At 35.5% G+C, this 24,524-nt stretch overlaps 1 protein-coding gene across 3 annotated transcripts in view; it reads right to left on the bottom strand.

The window, feature by feature from the left end:
• The window catches only part of LOC139116299 (uncharacterized), an 82,797-nt gene extending 58,608 nt beyond the window's left edge, over window positions 1-24,189 (bottom strand). For all 3 annotated transcript variants that reach the window (XR_011548274.1, XM_070678922.1, XM_070678923.1), the window contains exons 1-7: window positions 24,017-24,189; window positions 22,743-22,895; window positions 21,215-21,304; window positions 14,159-14,363; window positions 6,291-6,405; window positions 5,372-5,531; window positions 5,018-5,114 (exon numbers count right to left, since the gene is read on the bottom strand). Coding sequence is in view for 2 of the 3 variants with exons in the window: in XM_070678922.1 (XP_070535023.1) it covers window positions 5,018-5,114; window positions 5,372-5,531; window positions 6,291-6,405; window positions 14,159-14,363; window positions 21,215-21,304; window positions 22,743-22,895; window positions 24,017-24,067 (871 nt within the window). In the remaining variant the exon portion in view is untranslated. The remainder of the gene's footprint in view (window positions 1-5,017; window positions 5,115-5,371; window positions 5,532-6,290; window positions 6,406-14,158; window positions 14,364-21,214; window positions 21,305-22,742; window positions 22,896-24,016) is intronic.
• Window positions 24,190-24,524: the final 335 nt, after the last annotated feature.

Genomic DNA, 24,524 nt, shown 5'->3' on the forward strand with positions numbered 1-24,524 from the left:
TTTTTTCTTCTCATGAAATCATGTCACGATGCCTCCTCAATAGAAAACTACAGCTTACATGTACAATAAAATGTTGTAAGGTGTTGAAACAATTTACCCTCCTTCCTACAAAGTTACAATGTATTGAAACACTTTACTCTCCTTTCTACAAAGTTACAAATTGCCTGGTACGTGAAGCAAACATTGTAGCTGTTCGATACTGCAATCAGGGTCTTCTCACTAGTCTTGTGCTACAATACATCATGGACGTGTAACGACCATGAATACACTGTACTGAGGCTTTGCTTTGCCTCTGTGAGTCCCGCGTACCAGTTGTCCTTTTTAGTCCAAGTTTTACCTGCTTTGCTTGAATCAAAATTTCGCCTGCAATTACTCAGTTTGATAGTAAAAACCATTATTTCAAAGGAAACTTTCAAAAACAGAGTCAGAATACAAGGGAAAAGGAGAAAAACTTGAGGTTTTCTGAAAGGTCAAATCTGGGTCATCTTATGTGATGTCATGAATGAAGACCCACACAATTATGGTTCAAAAGAAACCACCTAGGGAGGTCTAATAGGTACAATCTTATGATAAAAGGTAATTTCTTGGTGCTTTCCAATTTAATGGCATTTAGCTTGACTGTCATTTTTAAATTAAATTTTATTAACAAAGGGAAATTGTCAACAGTAGTTGCAGTAAGCCTATCCATTTCAAATCATCACATTAATATTTCTGCAGATTCCTCCAGTTTAATGATGTAATAGTGAACATCACCAGACATTTCTTGATGACATCAAAACATCAAATGAAAATGTTCCTGGGCTACAATGTTTATCATTAAAACTATTATTACTCTTTAAACATTGGGAAATGAATTGAACAATATCATTGTGTCTTGTTTTAAAGGATTTTGACCTGACCCTTTTTGTCTCAAGAAAAATACTTAAGCTGAAGATGCTATTGAGCCTGCTTGATCACAACTATGACACAACACCACAATACTTGTATCTACAATATAACTATGCTACCGAGTGCTTTCTTCTGCATGGGAAATTCGTATGTGTGTGGCTAACAAAACCACATAAGGAGCTTGTAGTGTATATGTATGATAAGTTGTCATACTGTGAACACTGACTCAATGCTGCAGAAGTATTCTGTATCTGTGGTAATATACTTCACATTGCTACCTGATTTTTAGAATTGCCACCTAATTATTTCTTGTGGCAAAAGTTTACCACTAGAAATGAAAAAGTATTTCAATCCCTTCAATGTCATAAAAAACACATATAATTAATGTAATAAAAACTAAACAAATACTTCTTTAATGTAAAAACTATCATGAAAAACATACAAAACATCTTGATTTGTAAAATTAGGAACTCCTGAATGCCGAGAAAGCTGTTGCTGCACTTGAGATCATAAACTGTTTAAAAGTTGCTCAAAGTGGCTACAAGATTTATGATTTGGCTAATGAGTTGGCTCATCATTTTGGTGACTTAGGGGACCCCTGCAGTTTATGCACGTACCAAGTGGTAGCAGTAAACTAAATGATACTGAAAGTTTTACATGGGCACAATTTGACACAACACCGGTGGCCTATTATATACTTACCCTAAGTGCACCTACCTGACTTGCCTATTTAACACAAGGTACAAGGTCATGATGACACACAATGACAATGTACTGGTGTTGTTTTATTGAAATACATTACATGTCCCCCCCCCAAAATTTAATTTGTCCCCATTAAGAATACTATGGGTCACTGTGTCCCAATGCTGGCAAAAGCTGGCTGAAACACTAAGTATGTATACGTTACATAAGATATTATTTTTGATACACAGAATAAGGACACAAATTTATCAGTAAGTTACAGCTACTGTTTCTTTACAATGACATTAATAAAACCATACACATTTACTCTTAAAATCATCTGAAATTCAGGGCAAGTGAATTTTTCTTCCGGACAAGTGAAATTGAAAATTCACTTGCCCTATGGCAAGTGAATTTTTAAAAACATTTTTAAGCCCTGCTTTGGACAAGTGTCGCTTGAATTTCGGACAAATTTTATCCTGTATGCGTGGCTGATGTTGGCACCTTGTAACCTGAACCATAAATTGGTGTTACTTTTAGTATGGCCATAGTAGCACTAACAGGGTTTATTTCCGTCTTGCTTACGGATGTGCAGACAAATATTTATTTTTGCATATTAATGAGAAAGAAATGACGTCATTTGTGATCAGTGGTATCGGCTTGGCTAATTGAATATCTGGTTTGGCGGATAATTTTTTAGGGCTTCTAGCCAAATTTGCTACAAGATTTTGGAACCCAGGGGAAACACTGATAAGGTGTCCCATCATAACATACATGAAGGGTGGTAGCACTTGTGGTTACTGAGCTATGGACAAATATGTATATTTGAGGTCAAAGGTCACGGAGATAACGTGACATTTTGTAAAAAAAATTGTATTGCTAAGTTATCCCTACATACCAAAAATCAGACCTCTAGCTCTATTGGTTCACTCAAAATTAGATATGCACATAATGAGGTACAATATGTGGCGTCATAAGGTGTCCCATCATACTATACATGAAGGGTGGTAGCACTTGTTGTTACTGAGTTATGGACAAATATGTATATTTGAGGTCAAAGGTCACCAAGGTCACATGACATTTTGTCAAAATATCTGAGATATCTGCTTGAACAGATGGACTCACGGATGGACGAATGGACGGACATGAACCAATCTATAAGCCCCCTGGACTTCATCCGTGGAGACTAAAAACTGTGTCACTGCATCCTTTTTGCAATATGAATACGATGAGAAACTAAATTTTTATTTTTCTTGGCCTTATACATGGGAGTCTATGAAGAACTGCCTTATACATGGGAGTCTATGGAGAAGTGCCTTATACATGGGAGTCTATGGAGGTATAAACTAAAAAGTCCTCTAACACAGCCAAATTTGATCGCATTGTGAAACAAATCGACGTGCATCTGTATGGGGTAGGGTACTATCCTTGTGCAAAGTTTGAAAGAAATTGACCAGGGCATGTCTGCGATATCTGCGTGAAAGGACGGGCGAACGAACGCACGCACGGACATGACCAAACCTATAAGTCCCCCCGGACGGTGTCCGTGGGGACTAATTAACAGTCTCGCGTACTTTTAGGTTGCAATTCTGTTGCGAGTGTAATAATATTGCCCCCCTGGAAGATATTCAGTCACAAGAACAGGATGATTTCACCAGACCTTTAAGAATTACTTCTTGTTTTCATGCCAAGTTACATCTTGGTTCTATTTAGGTCGCGTTCAAAAAAAGTAGTGAGGGGGGGGGGGCTGGAGGAATTCAGGGGGGGGATTCGAAAATTTTTGGGGTAGTCGAGGGGGGGGACTTGAAAGTTTTGCTCTGCTATAGGGGGGGGACCTGAAAATATTTTGACTCCCAACATTTTGATATCGTCCAATGGTTCTAATGTTAGTAATAATTAAACAAAATCTAGAACCGTTTTGTCATTATGTCTTTAATCTCGAAAAAAGTCTAAAAATGTATGAATGCCATTAAATTTTCGTAGAACAAGTTGGCCTTGTAATGGGGCAGGAGCTACAACTATTGATAATTTTTCAATATTTCTATGCAATGTATCAAACACAGTTTCTTGGTGTCTCTCTACAGCAATAGCATGCTGCTGAAAAACGCAATATTCAGTTTGTCAACAAAGCCAGTTTGGCTAAATATTGGTGATAATTGAATGATGCAAATGCACGGTACACGTAGGCTGTGTTTGCAAGCTGAATACTGGATAGCTCAACATTCTGTAGGGAGTAGAACAAGAACACAATGGTATAAACTGAACAAAAATATTGTCAAATAAAAAGTTAATACAACTACTGCCCTGCTACTACATACTGGCAGTGACAGTGATACATGCGTAGCTCTGACTCTGATGTAGTTTAAGAAGAGTTTCGGTCATAGGACACCCAATTGACAGTGAAACATACATCTACTTGTACACAAGATCCATCCAGAGAGCAACACATAGAAGACTAGGGGACTAACAGTTACCATGGATTTTTGAATTCTGGCATATGAGAACAATCAAATATTAGAGAAAAAAGATGGGGTCACCATACTTGATCTTATACAAATGTACGATGAAAAGTCAATTTTTCTAAAATCACTTAAAATCAATATATAAAACCATTCATTTCAAGTTCATGCAATGTATGAAATTTTCATATCGTACAATAACACAAAAGTAAAACTTTGAACAGTAAAGACTCTAATATAAATGGAAAAATGTGTGACTAAATGGAATCTTTTATTTTTTATCAAATTTGCCATTATTACGCCCAAAATTTCTGAGATTAAAACATTAATTTCATGGAATATTTTAACCTTCCAGTATTGTCAATATTGTAAAACATTTTATAAGTGGCATCTATGTTGTAGATGTCTTGTACTTTTGAAAAAAAAATTTTCGGTAGGTCACTGTGCTCATTTTTTCACAATTTGGTTAAACGTAGCTAGCAATACATAATTTTCATTCTCTCTCATGATTGTCATTTTGTATGCTTTTCAGCTGGTGCCATTGAACTGGCCAGAGTTGGATAAACTCAAGTCGGCTTAGACTGAGAAATCCAAAAAGTTCACTGATGCATTTAAAAATGAATCAATTTAAGAACTTGCCCTAGGTATATGGCTCTACAACCTGCTGATAAGAGGTAGTGTTGAACATCTGCGTGCAGAACAACACATTCCATGTTTTTTTTACTCTGCGTGCATTCCTAATAAATTTGCGGCTATATGGTAATTTGGGGGGGGGGGACTTGAAAATTTTTGAGGGTATTGAGGGGGGGACTTGAAAATTTTGAGGGTATTGAGGGGGGGGATCTGAAAAAAAATAAGATTTCAATCGCGATTCCTCCAGCCCCCCCCTCACCATTTTTTTTGAACGCGGCCTTAGTGTCTGTAAAAGTTTGACATCAGTTTATCAACAGTCAGCGCTATACCGTTCAGATATTACAGGTAAATCTTACCTCCATATCTGTTCAATGCACATACTTTGCCTTCTTCACTGATGAGTAACAGGCTTTCTTTGTATTGTACATTGCCAACTATCCTTGACGTTACTACCTATATGCAGATACAAAACAACACTATAATGAATAATTTTTAAGAAGAAACAGAAATTATGATATCAAGATGAGGGCATGTACATATTCAATAGTAGTTATATATCTTTGATATTTTCCAACTTTAAGCAACAGACAATCCTGACGTACTGAAAACTAGAATAAAAATACAATAATTGTGTATTTGAAATGGGATGAAAACCAACTTTTGAGGTGAAATGGTTTGTACTTCGGTGGAATGACTCAATGAAGTTTTACCTTTGATAATGTTCCAATGTTTTGAAGCAAAATGCTGTTCCAGTTTGCTGCATTTTTGTCGATTGCTTGTTTCTCAGTGATTCCAATAGAAGATGAAACTAACAATAATGTTCTATTACTTGGTGTCCACAACAGAAATACATCACCATTACAAGTATACCTATTGAAACAACAACAAGATCTACTTAATTGTCTTTAGAGGTAATTTTTAAAATTTTAATCAGTTTATCCATGATCAACAAGTCTACTTCATCATTCATTGTAATCTATTAAACAGAATAAGTTAAAGTGGTGAATGATTTCTATACGCAGTACCCAAATAATTAATTCTTTCAAGAAGTACCTCATATACTATGATATTTTAAATTTGCTTGATTACATAAAAATTTGTGAAATAAATAAATGTTTGCAGACAGTTGCAGATAAATGTGTTTGAAGTACATTTGTATTCTGTTCTTATTAACTGCTATGTGTCCCTTGTAAACTGACTACCACTGCCAGAGGGGCAACTTTCTTCAGAAGCCTTCCCCATAGGCAAAGCATGTTATACTGCCCTCTCTGGCCTACATTAATATGTGTTGTATCAGAAAGACTTTCCCAGGCTTCAATTCGCACAACCACCTGGGTGAAAAAAAAAACCCAGTGTTTCCACTGATACCAGTTTGTAATGAGAGGAAAGAATTTAAAGTATTTCAAAGCCGTTGAAATGCAATGTGTTAAAAATAACCTCACTTCATGGACTGTTAACACATTTGAATATGTTGCGACAAAGGACAACAACATAGAAATTTTTAAAAATGCAGAAAAACAATTATTGTACTCATAAAAAATGAATAAAGATTTTAGTATCCAATGAATTTCAATCTTTCATGAATATGAATACCAGTGTAACAGTGTCTTTACTTGGAAATGTACTGACCTGGGCCATATGATGACTGTGTCTTGAATACAAATTAATTCACAATATAGACAATCGTTTAATAGAATACTTTGTACACCACTTGGCAGCTTCTTTGACTCTGCAGACAGTAACCCTTGGACAGTGAAAAGCAAGTCAGAAGTTTTACATTTTAAGATCAAAGTAACCATTCAAATGTAGACTTTTGACTTTTAGACTTTGACTTTTTGAAAAGCAAGTCAGAATTTTTTTACATATTCAAGATCAAAACAATCATTTAAATGTAGACTTTTGATTCCCTCCCCTATAACAATTTGTGCTTTGTGTAATGTGATAAATCTTGAGGTAGTTTTGCACTTAACCTACGATTTATTTTCCAAACAATATTTCTTATAAAAGATGACACTCATACTATACATTCTTAAAAAGCAGAGAATTTAAGCTTGGTATGGTAGCGATAGTTTACTCAAAGGATGAAGGGGTGTATATTATGGGTAGAAAATCATAATTTTGGTAATAATGATCATTAATTTCAGTCAAAAATTTGATACTACATTATGAAATTTGATTTCTCATTTGCAACTATATGTAGAAAAAAAAGACAATTTAGTTTTGCATTATATATTCCCATTCTTAAATGGCAGGGCTTTAAAGACTGACAAGCAAAAAAGTGATTACAATCATGATAAGCAATATTGAAATGACTCTTATTCAAAATGAAAGAATTTTAATGCTAAAAAATTGTCATTTTGTTATAATATAGTATTTAAAGATCATAATGTGAAAATTTCACAAAGTTTAACACAGTTAGAGTGAATTGATGAAAATTGGATAAATCTTTGGGCCGACTCGCAGCGATTTCGAAGCTGTTATCCAATTGGTTGGCAGAATCGTACCGTTATAATGAAATAATACAAATAAACTCCCTAAGTTGCTGTGAATAGTGACAATCGACCAATCAGATATAACCTTGCAAACACGCTGTGAGTCAGCCGAAATCTTTCCAAGAAGGTGATTTTGAGAAAAATGCGAAGTTTTTTGTGCAACAAAATCCTTAAATTATAAAGACATAGAGTGCGGAATGAACAGAGTTAATTTAGTGTAAGTATGAAGACATGATTGATCACATTTTCTAAAAGTTAGCACACAATTATCCAGAATATAAATCATGAAGTAGCTAGGCCTGGAGATAACAGTAATTCTACAATTTGATAGTTTGCATATACAGTCAAAATTCACAAATGTCTACAATTAGACAACACTACATCTCATTATGTTGATTACTCCTGACCATTTAATATATCCTTTGGCATCAAACTTCACTTGTACGATAGGGTCATGCCAGAAACAAAAAATGACACATCTTGCAATTATAAGACCTATCACAACTTGTATGGAAGTGAGGAATGTATTTACAATTACAAAATCCATTTAATAAACTGTTTATAATGGTTAAAACAATCATTTAGTGTTGTTCTACTACATTAAGTCTAGGGTGAGGCAAGTCAGCTTTTATGGCTTTGCTGAAAGAGGGGCAAGTCTGACAAGCTGTGACATTCAAATAAATATCAAAGCACTTACAGTTTGCACCCCTGAATACCAGGGTAGGGTGACTATTTTATTGGCAGAATTCCAAACATTCCTGTAAATAGTACTTCAATGGGCTGCATTCTTCTCACACACACACACTCACACACACACACAGAATTAGGTCATCTCTGTAAGCTAATACAGCTGAGGTCAACATTCAAGCTAAATCAGGTCACAGTTTGCAACACGCTGACATATCATATTCATATGCCTGTAAATACACATACATGTAACTTACTCTATCATAATATGCAAATAAGCACAATCATATGCATACCATATGTACATATGTACAAAATGTAAATACATTTATCAATGCATGTATTATTGGTCTCTGGCTTGACATCAATATCTAGGATACAAGGTCACTTCGTATCAAAATCAAGGACACAAGGTCACCTTGACCTACATGCAGTATCATGATTGTTCACAATTGCATTTCAGAAGTCATAATGGTTTTTAAAATAGTTATATCCTTTTGTTGTCCATTTATTCATTTTATTTCATTATTGCATCATAAAAACTAATCCTTTGTTTGCGTTTACATTTATTATATTTAATTTTTTGATGATCTACTTTCTAGATTTCTAGAGAAATTCTGAATAGAATTGCGGTAGCCATTGTGATAGATTATTTTACATACTGCATGAATTCGTGAATTACCATAGCAATTTAAAACTTGGAGATTTTAGTCATATCTCAGAGTTGGAAATCAAGAAATGTAACACACAAAATCAAGATTTGGCAATGGATTTTGCAAGTTATTTTGAATTAAATTGTACAATCTTTCGTAGTTGCTGCCATTTTAGTATCATTGCATTCACTACTGCACCAGGTGTTACACAGAATTCATAATCATTAATCTCTATGTGTCCCACATCTTTTTCAAGGTCACATGCAGGTTCCCTAAATTGTTCATTTAACAAACTATGCTCAGACAACACACTTGTTTCTTGTTTTCCTCAAGGTAATTTTTATGGAAATGTGAAGATTTCATTGATATTGAGTGATTTGATAATTATACGTATCTTGTTTCACTTCAATGCAATCCCACTATTGACTCATCAGCAAAGAGATCACTAGACATAACCCACCCCTCGATCAAATTTGTGTATTTTATGTTCATTATTTTAAAGACTTTTCTCATGTTGATATACACTTCATTATTCTTATAGTTGTCAGTTATACATGACATTTGTGTTATTTTCCATACAAATTGACATCCAAGCAAAGATATGTTTACCATAGTACAAAATTGCTTCTGAGAAAATGAATGAGGTCAACGACATTTGCTGAATATTCTCTTGATATATGTTTAATAACAGCAATCTAGTGTAATCTATTGGAACTGACATTATATCTGCACAAGATCTGTCTCACCAAGATGTGAAACTGCAGGTTTATCAATCAGGGCAGTTACTACATGTAATGAGGTCATCCATTCTGCATACATTGTCAGGAAATTTATTCACTCGGCAATTCGTGATTTGAAGTTGGCACTGCATTATTAAACAGAGCTTGTGCTATTTTATTGAAATGATATTTGAATGCATTTTGGGATTCAGCAAAAACAGCAAAAAGTGATACAATATTTTGTATATATAACACTGCCCTTGTTGAAACCTTTTCAACAGCCCTACATAAGAATGTTGTACATAGAAATGTACAATATTAAGAAGACCAAAGTATTTACTGGTAAGGGTAGCAATTTTTATCTACGTGTGGAATATGATGCTGTCATTTAAGTGGTTTATTAGTGTGTTTATTAAAAACATAACTTAAATTTCAGTAGTACCAGCATTAATCAGTTCAGTTTCAAAACCTATTCTAACTTTAAATAATCAGTTACAGTGTCTTTGCATACATGTCTCTTAATGCTGGGTATTTAATTTCTTTCACAAATTTTTTCAAATTTTCTTTCAGCAAAAGAGGATAAATCTGTTCCCCCTGTTGATGTCAATTCTTTTACAGTTTGCATGCTTTCCAAAATGGATTTTCATAAGCTCAAATTCAAATCAGAAAGTATTTAGGGCTGTATTATAGTAATTTGTGGGTTGCAAAATATTACATGTGATTTACCCCGTAAACCTGGAAGAGATTAAATGTGTAAATCTGTGGAATATAAATATAAAGAAATCTACACAAGTCAAATTAATTCCAAATTACTAACATTTTATTCTGCTTAATTTTAACCCAATTTATTCATGACATTAATATATTCATTAAGGTCAACTAGCTAACTCAGATGACATAGATTCAGTGACTCCGTGAGTTAAGGTCAGAAATACATGTAGCACAGTACACTACACAGAGTGGGTTGTATAAAGCATAGACTATGCCTAAGGGATGGACCATTAGATCTTGGGAGGGGGTGGTCACAATGAAATTGTGAAAATATTATTTTTACTTTTGTAAATTTCTAAAAAAATTTTTTTTCCTATTGAGATTGGCTGTGCAAATTTATTTTTCAGAGTAAATTTTCAGATTTATAATTTTTTTTTAGTTCATCGCTGTCTGAGGATAGAGAGGGCAAAGATGTGGTGCGAAGCACCAAAAGCGAACGCGCAAGTGGTCACTGGGGGGGGGGGAGGTCAGAAGGGGGGGTGTCCCCCCTCCTACCGTTGGAGCTTTTGTAAAATAGAGATTAAAATGATGTTACTTGGTGGCACTTGGGGAGCATTTATGCGGGGGAAGGTCAGGAGGGGGGAGTGTCCCCCCTCCTGCTGTTGGAGTTTTTGAAAAATAGAGATTAAAATGGTGTTATTTGATGGCACTTGGGGAGCACTTTTTTCAGATTACACATCTTCCTCTGAAACATGGGTCTTCTTGCTCCTAAGTAGCTTCCTGTAGTTTTGAAAATTGACTATTTTGGTTTCCTGGCTTCCCTTTCTACTGCGTGGTGAAATGCCTACATTCACTCCACCAAACATCATGCATATCTCATGATTTACAATTGATTTTGACAAGCTGAGAACCTTTTCGCAAAATATAGTGAAATTTGCATATTTGTGTTTTTAGAGCAATTGTTGCCCTTTTTTGATCAAAACATCTATTTCTCTGTAGCAGCATGTCCAAATTGATTGGATGTGTATAAATGTGGTGAAATTTCAATATTTGTCTTTTTAGGGCAATTTATGCCATTCATGGTCAGAAAATCTGTATTCTGTGAAAGGGCTTGTCCAATTTCTTTGAAATATGCTACATAAGTCCCTTAAGATTTGTTTAAATCATGCTCTTTTTTTGTCATGGAAAAATTCTTCAAATAATTGTCATTCAGCATTTGCTACACACAAACTATTATTCATGCAGATTTATTCAGTATTGGCTATTGAGAAACTTTAAAAGTTCAACCCTTTTGTGTGTTTTTGTGTTGGGATTTGTTGGATAGATGGCATGTGAGGAATATTTTCTGTAGAGGTATTGGCCGCCGATCATTCCCAGTGACACTGAAGAAACTCACAGTTCTCGATCACAAAAACATTGGTTTATTACGTTTAAACTCACAGTACAGAGCAGCACGCCACATCCATGTGCGTTGCCATCGTAGGTTCCAAAAAGCATGATGGGAAATCTGGTAGTAATGAGAATTTAACCCCAGAATCACGACAAAATAACACAAATAAATTCAACTATGAAGCAACTGTTGTCGGAAACTTTGTAACAAATATGTCCATGTTAACACAGTCTGCGCAAATAAATCATAGTCCATGTACAGTAATGAGTGTCCTGAAAATATACATTTCAGTCAAAGTTCAGCCATCGCCTGTACGTAGATTCTCATAGCTACCATATGTCCAAGCTCAAGAAAAGTCTCTGCTGAGCGAAGTTTTTATGTCATGTGCAGTAAGTGTTCAGAGCATCGACTGTAGTATATAATATTTTGCCAAATTTCCGGAATCATGATAAACGCGATAAACAACAATAAACAAAATTAATTTGGTCTAAACAACTACAAATACAAATAATAATGTCGGGAGGTTTTCCACAGGCATTCTAGGTAGTGTACTGTTGAATGTTAAAAAATGTGTTGCTGTTGTTTGTTGAGGCTGTTTAATGAGAGAAAAGAATTGAAAATGCCTTTTTTAAAAGCAAAATAATACATAATGACTTGATATGTTGTTTTATCATTATTGACGTATTTCTACTTGTTCACCCATTCTTGCATTCATCATTGCAATAAAATGCTGTGAAAAAATGAACCTTGTGTGGCCTGCATCTGTTTACCTTGATCTTAAAAGGCAACTATAACTTTCTGTCTTGACAACCATACCATAGTTTCAATGTTTTACCCAGTGTACCTGCTTGGTTTGTACGCAGGAAACAAGTAGAAAACAGGCTCTATAATTTTATAATTTTCAAGTGATCAGAATACAAAAGTCCTGAAAAGATAAGATAATCACAACTTCCAGTATAAGGGATACAGTCACTCTAAATGTATAAATTAAAATTAAAAATGTGCCTGGAGGATGTACTAAAAATACAGAAAGTTGCTTCCTGTTGGTAAAATCTAAAAAAATTCAAGATTTTAAAGACTTTTGCAGATTTTTTTTACGCATTTGTCTTCTTATTTATTTTTTTTTTATTTTGCAAACTAGTTTGAAAATTTTTTTTGCTAACTTTCTGCTATGAAATTTTTCCTTTCTGTTTTTGACCACCCCCTCACAAGATCTAATGGTCCATCCCTAAATCAATTTGAAGCGCCCATACAGTAAGCTAGGATTTAGTAATCTCAGTAAACATCACATGGCATTGCCGCATTCCTACCAGCAACATGTGATTTCAGTAACAAAACTGACTGTGACATATTTCAACCAGTCACTTGATTACTTGATTGATATTCATACAAAGAAAAAATATGTCCAAGGCTGAAAATTCTTGCAGTATTACTGTCATCTATGCACATAACAGTGAAATTCCACCCTATATATAAAGTATCAAAGTTTACAAACTGAAATCCTACCAAGAGGAGCATCAGCACATATCTTACTATATGAATGTCCATTAATGGAGACATGAAGGAAAACTACCAAAGGATGAAAGGGTTTTACAACACAACACTCATGAAAATAAAATGATTTTATTGTCTCATGTAGTTTCAAAGGCATTTGAAATTATTATGCATTTCATTAATATCTTCTTCTCTGCAAGGCATGTTGGGAATATACACCAGCGGTCAAAACGCTTGATATACGACAATATGCACACATAAAGTGATTCTGTATGTTTATCAAATACGTTAAGTCTACTTGTATGTATATAAATAAAATGCACAAGTACAGTGTACACTTGGTCAGCAAATATCTGCGTTGTGTATACTCTTGTTCTTCATAAATATACGTGGCGTATATCAACGTATTGATATGTTCAATATATAAGGATAACAAAGATATTTTATGTACACCACTAATGAGGTGTTCCATATATGTTCTCATACGTAATATATACTGAATGTAATATCTAGCATTTTGTAGTGATATTTGTCAAAAATTCTCTTTTGTTTTCACAATTGACTGAAATTCATCTGCATTAAAAAGATAGCTTGATATTGCTGGTATGGATGGTACCTATGTGTTTACTCTTTACTGCATTTTATTGTTTTTGACAAAATAATAGATATTATGGTTGAATATCAGAGTTTATCTTCACTTATCCACAGATGTTCTTTGGATCTCAGTAAGCTGCATTCAAGAGGAAAAACTGATGATACCATTTCTGTATCTATATGACACAGAGCAACCTGTACATGGCCTGTGTATAAATGTCCTTGACAGAATCACTCTGATTGGATTAATTTAGTAACATTTCATGAAAGCAGTGCTCCAGTTGGATGAGTTACTCCTTCCTGTGGGCAATTGTGTTCAACACACTATGGATTGTGAACACCTTGGCAACCTGGCAGCTTGCCAGATTGCTGACTTGGCAGGTTTCCAATTTTCAGTACTATGAAAATAGATTCAGCAAGTAGTTACCACCGTTGATGGCAGGATAATTGATTTCATTTCATTCCTTCAATAGTCATTTCCAGTACGTGAATCAAATGTTCACAATAAAACTTTGCAAAAAGTATACTTGGGTGAGGAAAAAATGAATGACGATGCACATTGACGTCATTTTTCAAGTCCACATTATCTGTAAAACCAAATACACTACATGAGCAAGAATAAAATACTTTTAGCTAAGAAGCAAAAAGGGTGCAGTGTACCTTCTACAAGTACTTATAAACATTTCTACCATACTGCTTTATGTGCTATCCATCTCATCACATATCTTTGCTTTCTCTTTCACAAGGTGAGACTTACCTGTCATCTGTGCCTGACAGACTGTATAATGTCCGTCTTCTGATAAAGACTTCTGACACCATACAATGATATCATTACACACCACAGCTGAACATACTTCATTCAGTTCTTGCTGAATCATCAAATTCAAGTCAGCAACTCTTGACCATTCAGATTCTTGCCCACTGTTATAAGACCAGCTTTCCACAATACCATCTCTGTGCACCTGAATCAACAGTACAATCACGGATAAGGCATAGTCTGAGCAATGAAATATAAACAATATAAATATTTAAGATTTGACGCCCAGTCCATTTGGTTAATATCTCAAAATGTCTTCCAAAGCCTGGTTCCTGATCCTTGCAAAAGTTTATTCTATAGTTTATTGAATATCGGAATGAGCATCTATATGCATATAAAAATAATTCTAACCAATGTAGGCAGTGTTAAAATGCTTGATATGAGTTTGACACAGAATGTTGGAAAGCCAACATACATAAGATTATTTCTGGAGAAATTATGGGTTTAAGTTTATATTTTATCACATAACTACACATTTTATATTTTTTACAATCAGATTCAGGAACTGTATTTCATGAAATACAAGGCATCACTGATAACGCAGTCCCCTCTGGATTATAGTCTTTGAATTATGGTGATTGCATTACATGCTTGGTGGCATCATTACAGGCGAGAAGGGTGAATGTGATAAATGTTGGGAAATATACTTTCCAATATGGCTGCCTGGTGGCCATATTGGATTGTATCGCGAAAAAAATTGACATGCATATATATGCCATAGTACTTTATCTGTGTACCAACATTGAATGAAATCGGTTCAGGGATACTTGAGTTATGGTTCAAAAACATGAAAAAATCATAACAAAATGGCTGCCCAGTGGCCATCTTGGATTGTATCACAAAATAAATTGAAGTGCATATATATGCTATAGCACTTTAACTGTGTACCATTGAATGAAATCGGTTCAGGGATAGTTGAGTTATGGTTCAAAAACATGAAAAAATACCGTCAATGACGCTGTACCTTCTCTAATGTGTGGCCAGGTCAGGTAATTGATAGTTGGCATGGAGTTGTTGGCAAATGGTTGATGATGTAGGGGCATGAGGTAGGATATGGACCCAAAGAACCCAAAAGATGATTAAATATATCAATCAAAAAAATTCTAAGCTACAGTATAAACTGCCTAAAGATAGTTCAATGTGGAAAAAAGTTAAATAATTCAGAAATAAGAATTAACAGTCCAAAATAGTAATGACGCACTTCCCTGCTGACCTGAGTGTATGTGAAATACACCTGGCATCTGTAAATTAAATGTATACCAAGTGAACATTTTAAGTCACTTTTAACTGTTTTTAATGGAATTTCCAAAGAGTCCTATGGAAATGATGAAAAACGTGTATCTGTCTTGTGTTTGTAAAACCTCATGGCTGATAACTGTCATAGTATTGAAAAAAAATTAACAGTGAAGAAATTACTGTTTTAATAGGCATATTTTCCTTGAAATACAAGACCGTGTAAAGAATATATGCTAAAAGTGTCTAAAAGTAAATTTCTTTTCAAAAAACAATTTAATCTGTGACCAAAGGATTTTTATTCTTTGAGTTTACAAATTCAAACATTGCAATTTGTTCAATCATCTTGTGCAGTGCAAAATTTATAAAATGACTGAAAAATAAAAAAAAAATTGGCAGAATTACAGTCTTTGTGATGTAAAATTATGGGTTGACATCACGATAACTGTTAATCTGTTTGAAGTACTAATATACTATGATTTAAAAAAGAAAAGTTCATGCAGAAACGGTAACATATATTGTCAGCAATGTAGTGTTAATTTTGACTTTACATCAAAATATGCCTTTTCCAGATACCAAATATATAGGGCGAAACATTAAAATCAGCAATGTTCAGCAAAAGCCACACAACAGCACTGATCCTTTTCTAATTTGATTTGATTTGATTTGCTTATGTTATCCTTGTATGACAGTCAGTACAATATGGAACTTGAACACAACACAGAGAATAAGTATGCTGTCAATGGAATGGTGTGGCTGCATCCACATGCAGCAATAGAAGTGCCCTTGTCTCTCACCCCTCATTTCCAACCTGTCCAATCCCTGATAAAATAGTTTGGTCTTATATTTATAATGCTAATACTTTCTGTATTTGTTAAAATGTGGACATCTCAAAAACTTTTGATCATAAACATTTTAATCGTTTTTTATGGCTGACCAGTCTGTTAACCTGTTTATTTTGAATATTTGCGCATTTTTCCTCAGTATTTGACATTTTCAGAATACCTTCTTATTCAATTTGTCATTTTCTAAAAGTTAAAATGCTCCTTTGTGTGGTCAAGCTTTCCACAAGCATCAAATGTGGTATTTTATTTAGGAAGGTCTGCCTCTAGAGGGCAGGCATCATGAACGGTGTTTGTTAGTTATTTCCTCCACATATCAAAACTTCTGATTGTACTGTCCAACATTGAACATGGCCGACGTCAATTTTCCTGTCTAAAACTTTGGCGGATCGTCCATGTAGCTGACACAAACACGAAGTGTCTGTGACCGGCTACCAAAAAGTATGAAAAATCGTAAAGAATGAGCTACAAAATCACTATCAGTTTTAAGTTGCAGCACGAAGGGACCGTGGTTGCAGGTAGAATAAGTCTGTGACTTTGTATAAAATACTATAAAAATAGAAGAAAGTGAGCAACCAGCTGAAAGTTAGTCGAGGAGACCTTAACCGCATATCATTTGCATCTCATTGTTGGCTACATGGACTGTGTGCCAAAACTTTCACTCATTTTCGTTCATATGACTCTGAAACTCCAGGAAACGATTGGGAAAAAAGAGTTATCTTGAAATATTTTGCAAAATTAAATGAGAAAAAATGCTACGAAAATGCCGACAGGCTTACACAGTGAGCGTTTTCAGACTCAGAGGCATAGCATATGATTATCTGCAGGTTATGCAACAGGCCCATATCACGAGAGGCCATGAGGGGATATCCACGCTACGCAGTACCAAACACTAGCGCACACAGAGTGAGTAAACACAAAGTGAGTACCCCTAACGTCAGCTCAAGCTATGCCGCTAGGTCCCTTGATTTTTGTCACAGCTCAAAATTGTTGTCGTACATCTCAACCTGAACCATGAACACAAACACCAGTTTATGATATGACCCAGCACAATGGCATGTCGTCAATGGATCTTGACAGACGGAAGTAGAAGTTGACACCAGCATACTGGTTTTCAAATCTAATACCTTCTCCGTCTATGAATAGACACAACAAGGTAAAAATCGCAACAAAATGGCAGGCATATCGGATCATTTCACCAAATAAATTGATGTGCATATGTATACCATAGTACTTTTATTTATTTATTTATTTATTCATTTATTTTATTTTTATTTATTATACTTCCTCACTGGCATACATATATTACAAGACGGAACAGAGACACCCAAAAATAATAAACAACTAGACAGCAAGAGAAAAACCCTTGCACCATAGTTGAGCAATACAATCAAGACTAAAACAGAAGCCAGTAAATGGTAGAGACAAACAGGTGTCGAACACCTCTAGCACTGTCCCACTATACATCAAAAATGGAAAAAAATGTAAAGGACAATGACAGACAGAAAAAATGATCGTCAAACATTCACATGATAAAAACAGAAAGTGTCAGATAAAATCTCACACAGGAGCAAATCACGTTGGATGGCAACTGTGACAGCGACATGTTGTTATCCATGTACAAGTATCAGCGGAATTGAAATGTGTTTTACATTTCTGCTGACAAAACAAATTAACTTTTGATTTAAAAAGAGATAGGCTCTCTGAAGATCTGATGTGGGAATCCAACTGGTTCCATAAGGGAATAATTCTGTTAAAATAAGAATGTGTAAATGAATCTGTGTGGCAGGAATGAGATTTGAGTTTTAAATAGTCGTTACTAGATCTCGTACTTGGATAATTGGAAGTGGAACTATATACAAAGTCATCCAAATTTACATCACAAAATCCATGAAAACACTTATGGAAAAATATTAAATCTGCTATTTCTCTTCTATATGTTAGAGGCAGAAAGTTAAGTTTAAAAAGCCTGTCTTTGTAATTTAAATCCGCGCAGAGAAGGATTTATTGATTAGCCCTTCGTTGAACCCCTTCCAAAGCCTTTATATTCTTCTTGGATGTACCCGACCACGGACAACTACAATATTCTAAGCCACTCCTAATTAGGGTTGAATACAAAGTCTTACCGGCATTCTGCGGAGCATTGAAGCCCAAACTATGCTTTATCATACCTAATTTACTATTAGACTTGCTTATTATTTTTTTTATATGATTATTCCAAACCAAGGTGGAGGAAATATCCACTCCTACGTCAGTAGTTGTATGGATGACGTGCAGTAAAGGAATGCAAACAAAGATTCAGAGGTTGCATAGTAGAGCAGCCAAATTAGTTCTTGGTAGGGGAAAGTTTTCTTCGTCATCATTGGCCTTATCTCATCTAAAATGGCATCCTATAAACCATCAGTGGAATATACAGTTAGCTGTGATGACGTGGAAATGTTTTAATAGATTTGCCCCTCCATATTTATCTACTGATTTTCAAGGGCTTATTTTGTTAAGCGCTTCCAGGCGTTTTACAAGATCTACTGTTAGTGATAAATTAATTGTGCCCATGTCCCGCCTACAGAAGGGTAGAAACACATTTCTGAATAGAGGCACAAGACTATGGAATACTCTACCCTCATATATAAAATCTCAAAAAGAACTTTGCAATTTTAAATCTTTAGTGAAGAAATATGTTTAATTTGTACGCTCTGTGTTTTTAAGTCTCGTCACTTTTGATGTACTTTTGTCAATTTTATTCATTCTACGTGTCTGTTTTTTATTTGTTTGTTGTGTACCTTTTGCTTTTTATGCAGGACGTCATGGGAGATCATAGAACACCTTGTGTGGGAAATGAATTGACTTATCCTGTTTAAATAAAGTAAAATAAATAATAAATAAATAGTAATTGAATTAACATGACATAAGATGGTACCACTCATGCTATATGAGTAGATAATGGGATTTTTACGACGAGTGATTGAAATGATTTGACACTTGATGGGGTGAAAGCAAGGATTCCAAGTATTACTCCACCTTGGTAAGGAATTAATATTGTTCGGCAGATACTAACAGTCAGCAACACTATTTAAAACTCTATAACACTTTGAATCACCAGCAAACAAAGCAAGAGTAGAATTTTCGACAACACGGGGCACATCATTTATATAAAGGAGGAAAAGAAGAGGTCCTAATATTGACCCTTGGGGAATTCCTGAAACAACCAGGAGCCAGTCTGAGTGAAAGGGGAAATTTACCCAGACTGTCTTAGGTAATCAGGTCGTTATTTAGTGAAAAATAAACAAAATAGCGTTGGTTTCATTCACTTTCGCTTGCGCGTATTTGCGCAGTGGCCACAAGCTGAACGCATGGAAACCGGAAGTGACGTATCAAACTTGCCAGTCACAGCGGATTCAAAGCGAGGTCACTTATAACCAAGCTCTTTTACGCCAAGTAGAGTACGCGTACGCGGTACGCAAACCTCAGTGCTTAACTGAAAATCATAACGGTGAAGATAATCAGTAATAACTTCAAACCTGAACGAGCAATCGATGATCCAAGACTGACATTGTCAGAAAGTTACAGCGACTCAAGTTCGGAAAGTGACTATTCTAGCTCCGATTACATAGTTCAAATTACTCTCCGCGATCAATCATGCCTGTCATTGTCAACCCAATCGCTGTGAAATCATGCCGACACCGAAGTAATGCCAATACTCTAAAGAAATCGACATTAATTTTAAAAGTGCAAGCATTTTTAATGTGTTACAGAACACCCTGATATAGCCATGATTAGTCTAGAACCAGCGGTCCTGTCTACAGAGTTCCGTTTCTAGTGCCTGAGCGTACGCACAGTCCCATATGTACAAGCAAAGCACTTGGGGAAGTTGGGGCTGGATATGCCTCGGGCAGTTTTCTTTTAGGCTTGTAGTTCAGTAGTTGGACTTGCAACTTTCGCTAAAAGCAGCCCCTCTCAAAGTGGTATTCGCAGAAAACTTTATTTCTGCTCGACTTAAACATCAACACCGAGTGCTTGGCCCCTATATTCTGTAGCCATTCTATACACTGTTAAGTGGAAACGCTTACAGTTGCACACGCCGACTGCTTCAATGACTAAGTTTACGACGTCATCCGGTATTTTAGTACACCGCTGTTTGTTAGCCAGTGAGTGAAAGTGAATAAAATTAACTCGAAACCCTTTCAACGACCATATCAGTTTAATATTCCAAATTAATTTTCAGGGTAAATTTCCCCTCGAAGTCTTTTGATAGGTAAGCCTGTAACCATGTTAATAACTGAAAGTGGATCCCAAAAGATCATAGTTTATGAATTAATAACTGATGAGGAACACTGTTTAAAAGCCTTTGAAAAATCTAAGTAAACCATATCAACTTGACCAGCTCTGTCCACAGTAGAACCAATATCATGAAATATTTGCAAAAGGAGAGTCACTGAAGAACGTCCCTCAATAAACCCATGTTGTAAATGATAGATGTGATCCTTTATATAAATTTGGAAAAATTATGTTAAATACAGCCCTCTCCGGAACTTTACTACAAATACTTAATAAGGATACTTTATCTGTGTATTAATATTGATCGAAATTGGTTCAGGGATAGTTGAATTATGGTTCAAAAACATGAAAATTCGCAACAAAATGGCTGCCTGACGGCCATATTGGATCATATCGCGATATAAATTGACGTGCATATGTATGCCACAGTACTTTATCCATGCAAACAGTTTGAAAAAAATCAGCTCAGGGATGACAGAGAAACGGCTGCTGACGGACGGACTGGATCCAATCTATAAGTCCCCGCCGGATTGCGTCCATGGGGACTAAAAAACACAGAATGATGCAGAGTATACTTGCTGTAAATATAGATACAGAGAGTCACTTGTATGCTGTAAGTAATCCACTGTTCATGACATGGACTTACCACATATGCAATGCTTAGATCGTCTTTTGAAACACAGATGTCTACTACAGCTGATGAAGAAGAGACATCGAAGTACTTCGACTCTTTGTCCTGAAAAGTTAAGACAATATGATAGAGCTCTGTCATACTAATTTCCTTATAGCCTTGAGTTTGAAGTTACATCCTGGATCTTTAGTAAATCTTTACTGAGCGTCTCAAAATTTATTTTTGCTTTGGGATTCAGTTAGGATGAAGACAGACACCTGGTAAAAATTACTTGTCAATATACTACTAGAATCACTACTTAGATGATCTATTTGCAATACATTAGGATATTACACTACTTTGCATACATGATATTCATTAAATTGAAAAATTACCATCAGCTAAAGAATTGTTGATTTCATTCCTGGAAATTTTCAACATGAAGTTAATCACAATACAAATAAAATGTCAGTGTATTGCACAAAGTATGAACAAAGTCTTTCATATGTGTACTGTTTGCATGATGAGAAATGGGTTGAATAGATTTGAAGAGGAGTACTAGTTTCAGTAAAAGTTACAACTTTGTTACAGCACATAATAACATACTTGAAGGTCTCTCCCTGACATTTATGTGATACTTCTACTCTAACATTTACTAATCAGATGGACAAACCTCAGGCATTAAAATTCCCCCCTGCCTCTTATGCCCTCTCAACCATGTTGTAAGTCAGAGAAATACATAAATATATAGAATACACTAGTCGCAGTTACATGTGTATTTTTTTAAACCTGAGGGGATCCGATTAGCCACTCTGTAAATATTCCTTATCACCGATCTAAGTGATCTCACCTTTACATGTCAATCAACAAGGTATAAATTTAGTTTTGGTCAAGCGTCCTCAGCAGTATTCACTGGACCAGAGAACAATCGCCAGCTCGCAATGGCGGACACAAACATCGGACAGCTACTGTCTATGTAGCCCTGCGTATGATGCTGTGTGTTTCCCCGGCATTTTACGGCCTCTCACAAAATATAGTGGGAAGCCGTACAACATCGGGAGTACACATCATGGTACGCAGGACTACTGTCTACACTCTTTTTGTTTTCAATCACGGGGAGGGACCATGTTTCAATCGACTGATCTAGACGCATTCGGCAAAGACACTTACAAGGAGAAGAGAATTTTGATGGCCTCATTCTGCCTGATGTCGATATCCATTCCATTTTAAGATCGATGAGTTGCCGTCGAAGAAAACGAGCAAGTTTATGTTTCCTTTTCTGTGTCTGATAAAGAATCCTGCACTGCACCCGTGTATCGGTCGATATTGACGCACGCACACGGAAAACACTATCGTACTCATTAAAATAAACTTCCCTACACCTATTCTAAACGAAAAAACACCATTGTAACACTAACAATTGGATAGGGATCCGGATACATGTATGTGTGAAAGTTTCACACATGCTAATAGCCCCTCTATCAGAACAAAATCCCCTTAAATTGTCAAGCAGGGGACGAGATTCCCCCTTTTATGAGAGTAACCTGGATGGAAATGACATTACCTGTAATAATTGGGTGCTATCTTGGCTTGCTATTGCATCAAATGTGAGTAATCTTTTACCATCATTTGTAGTTATATGAATATGAACCCCATTCCACCAGGCTTTGGAAATCTTCCCATGATGCTCTTCACTTGTGAAGATCTCATCAAATATCTAAAGTGAAAAATTGACAAATTGTCGATAAACAAATTGTAGCAGATACACACAAAGGTAGATACTTTTACATTACAAGTTATATGTTTGTCACAATGTAGTTGGGATTAAGGCTAACGTTCGATTGAATCCATACAATCTTGTCACACATACATTGTGAGACTTGTTTACTTTAAGACTTATTAAGTTCATTTTCACACTTATTAAGTTCATTCACTCTAAATTAATAATGAATCCTTATCAAACACTATCAAAGTATACAATAAAAATTTTTACTTTTCTGTTTAAAAATATAAATTATGCTTAAGTCATATATCGCTTTAAGTACTAAAGGCAATAGATAACCTGATTCTATTGTTCTGTCCAATCAAGTCAAGCATTATGTAATCTCTCTCTCGAAAATTTCGAAGAGACTCTACTAACTGTGCAGTGGTTTCTTCTGCAAATGTACGAAAATAATTTTTCCATGCATGAAACAAAATGAAAATTCTATTTGGCTGCCTGGGATGTGGTTTGATGCAAATGCGTTACCATCGTCCACTAGTTTAAATGGGGACAAGGTCACCTATTGGAATATGCAAAGTACCCCCGACCTTGAAAAGTGTACAGTAAGCTAATTGAAGACGATAACTGTACGAAAATACGATAGTTACAAGAAAAATTTGGGGAGATCGTGTTTTTCAAAAACAGTGTAACTGAAATACACACCACAATTAAAAACGGATGAGTTTTCAGTGAGTGAGGTAAAATGTGAATTAGCGCTACCCTGGGCATAGCTACGCCCCCTGCTTAATAACTGACAGTGTTTCAACTAAACGTACATTTTACGACATTTGTAACGTCAAACTGCAAAATTTGATATTGTCATTTCACACAAATTACTGAACGTCATTTGGAAAACAACGACAATTGTGTCGACAACGCTTTTGTATACGTGCACTTGAAATATAAATAAATCCAGGTGACATGACCTACTTTCATGGCAAGGCTATGTATATAAATACATTTAGGTATAGAGTGTATAGTAAGTACATTAGAGGTCAGTCAGCCGCGCCCCACCCACCACTGACTCACTTACAAGTGTTATACTACTTCCAATAAATACACCTTCTGTACTATACCTGGTTCCGATCAAGAGGAAACACGCCCGGCAGCGGTTCAAGGCGAAACATGGAAAAAAGATCGAAAACAAAGGTATACAGCTTGTTAACCGTCACACACCCGAGCGTCGATGACCGAGTGCAATACACTGAACAGCCAGCTCAACACAGATATCTAGCGCGCAATATAGATAGCATCGTAAATTTTGTTTCGGTTTCCCTATGTCACTCAAAAATTTCAATAGTGACAAAGTATTTCTTGTAACAGTCGAAATATCGTCGCAAAAGGAGGAAACGATTGACAAGCATTGTTCAATTATTTTTAACACCCTTTGCATTAAAATCCATAAGCTTTGTAAAATATTTCTGAAAATTTAGAGGTAGAGTTAGATTTGAGGGATGGGGCCATTCGAATATTTTACATCAACTTAAAAGGTTTCTAGTGATCCATTGATACCCCTCCTGGCCGCTCCCAATCAATAGTTTTGAAAATGATTCCGGATAAAACGACACGCTCAACGATGCACAT

This window comes from Ptychodera flava, chromosome 17, assembly GCF_041260155.1.
Source record: "Ptychodera flava strain L36383 chromosome 17, AS_Pfla_20210202, whole genome shotgun sequence".
NCBI lineage: Eukaryota > Metazoa > Hemichordata > Enteropneusta > Ptychoderidae > Ptychodera > Ptychodera flava.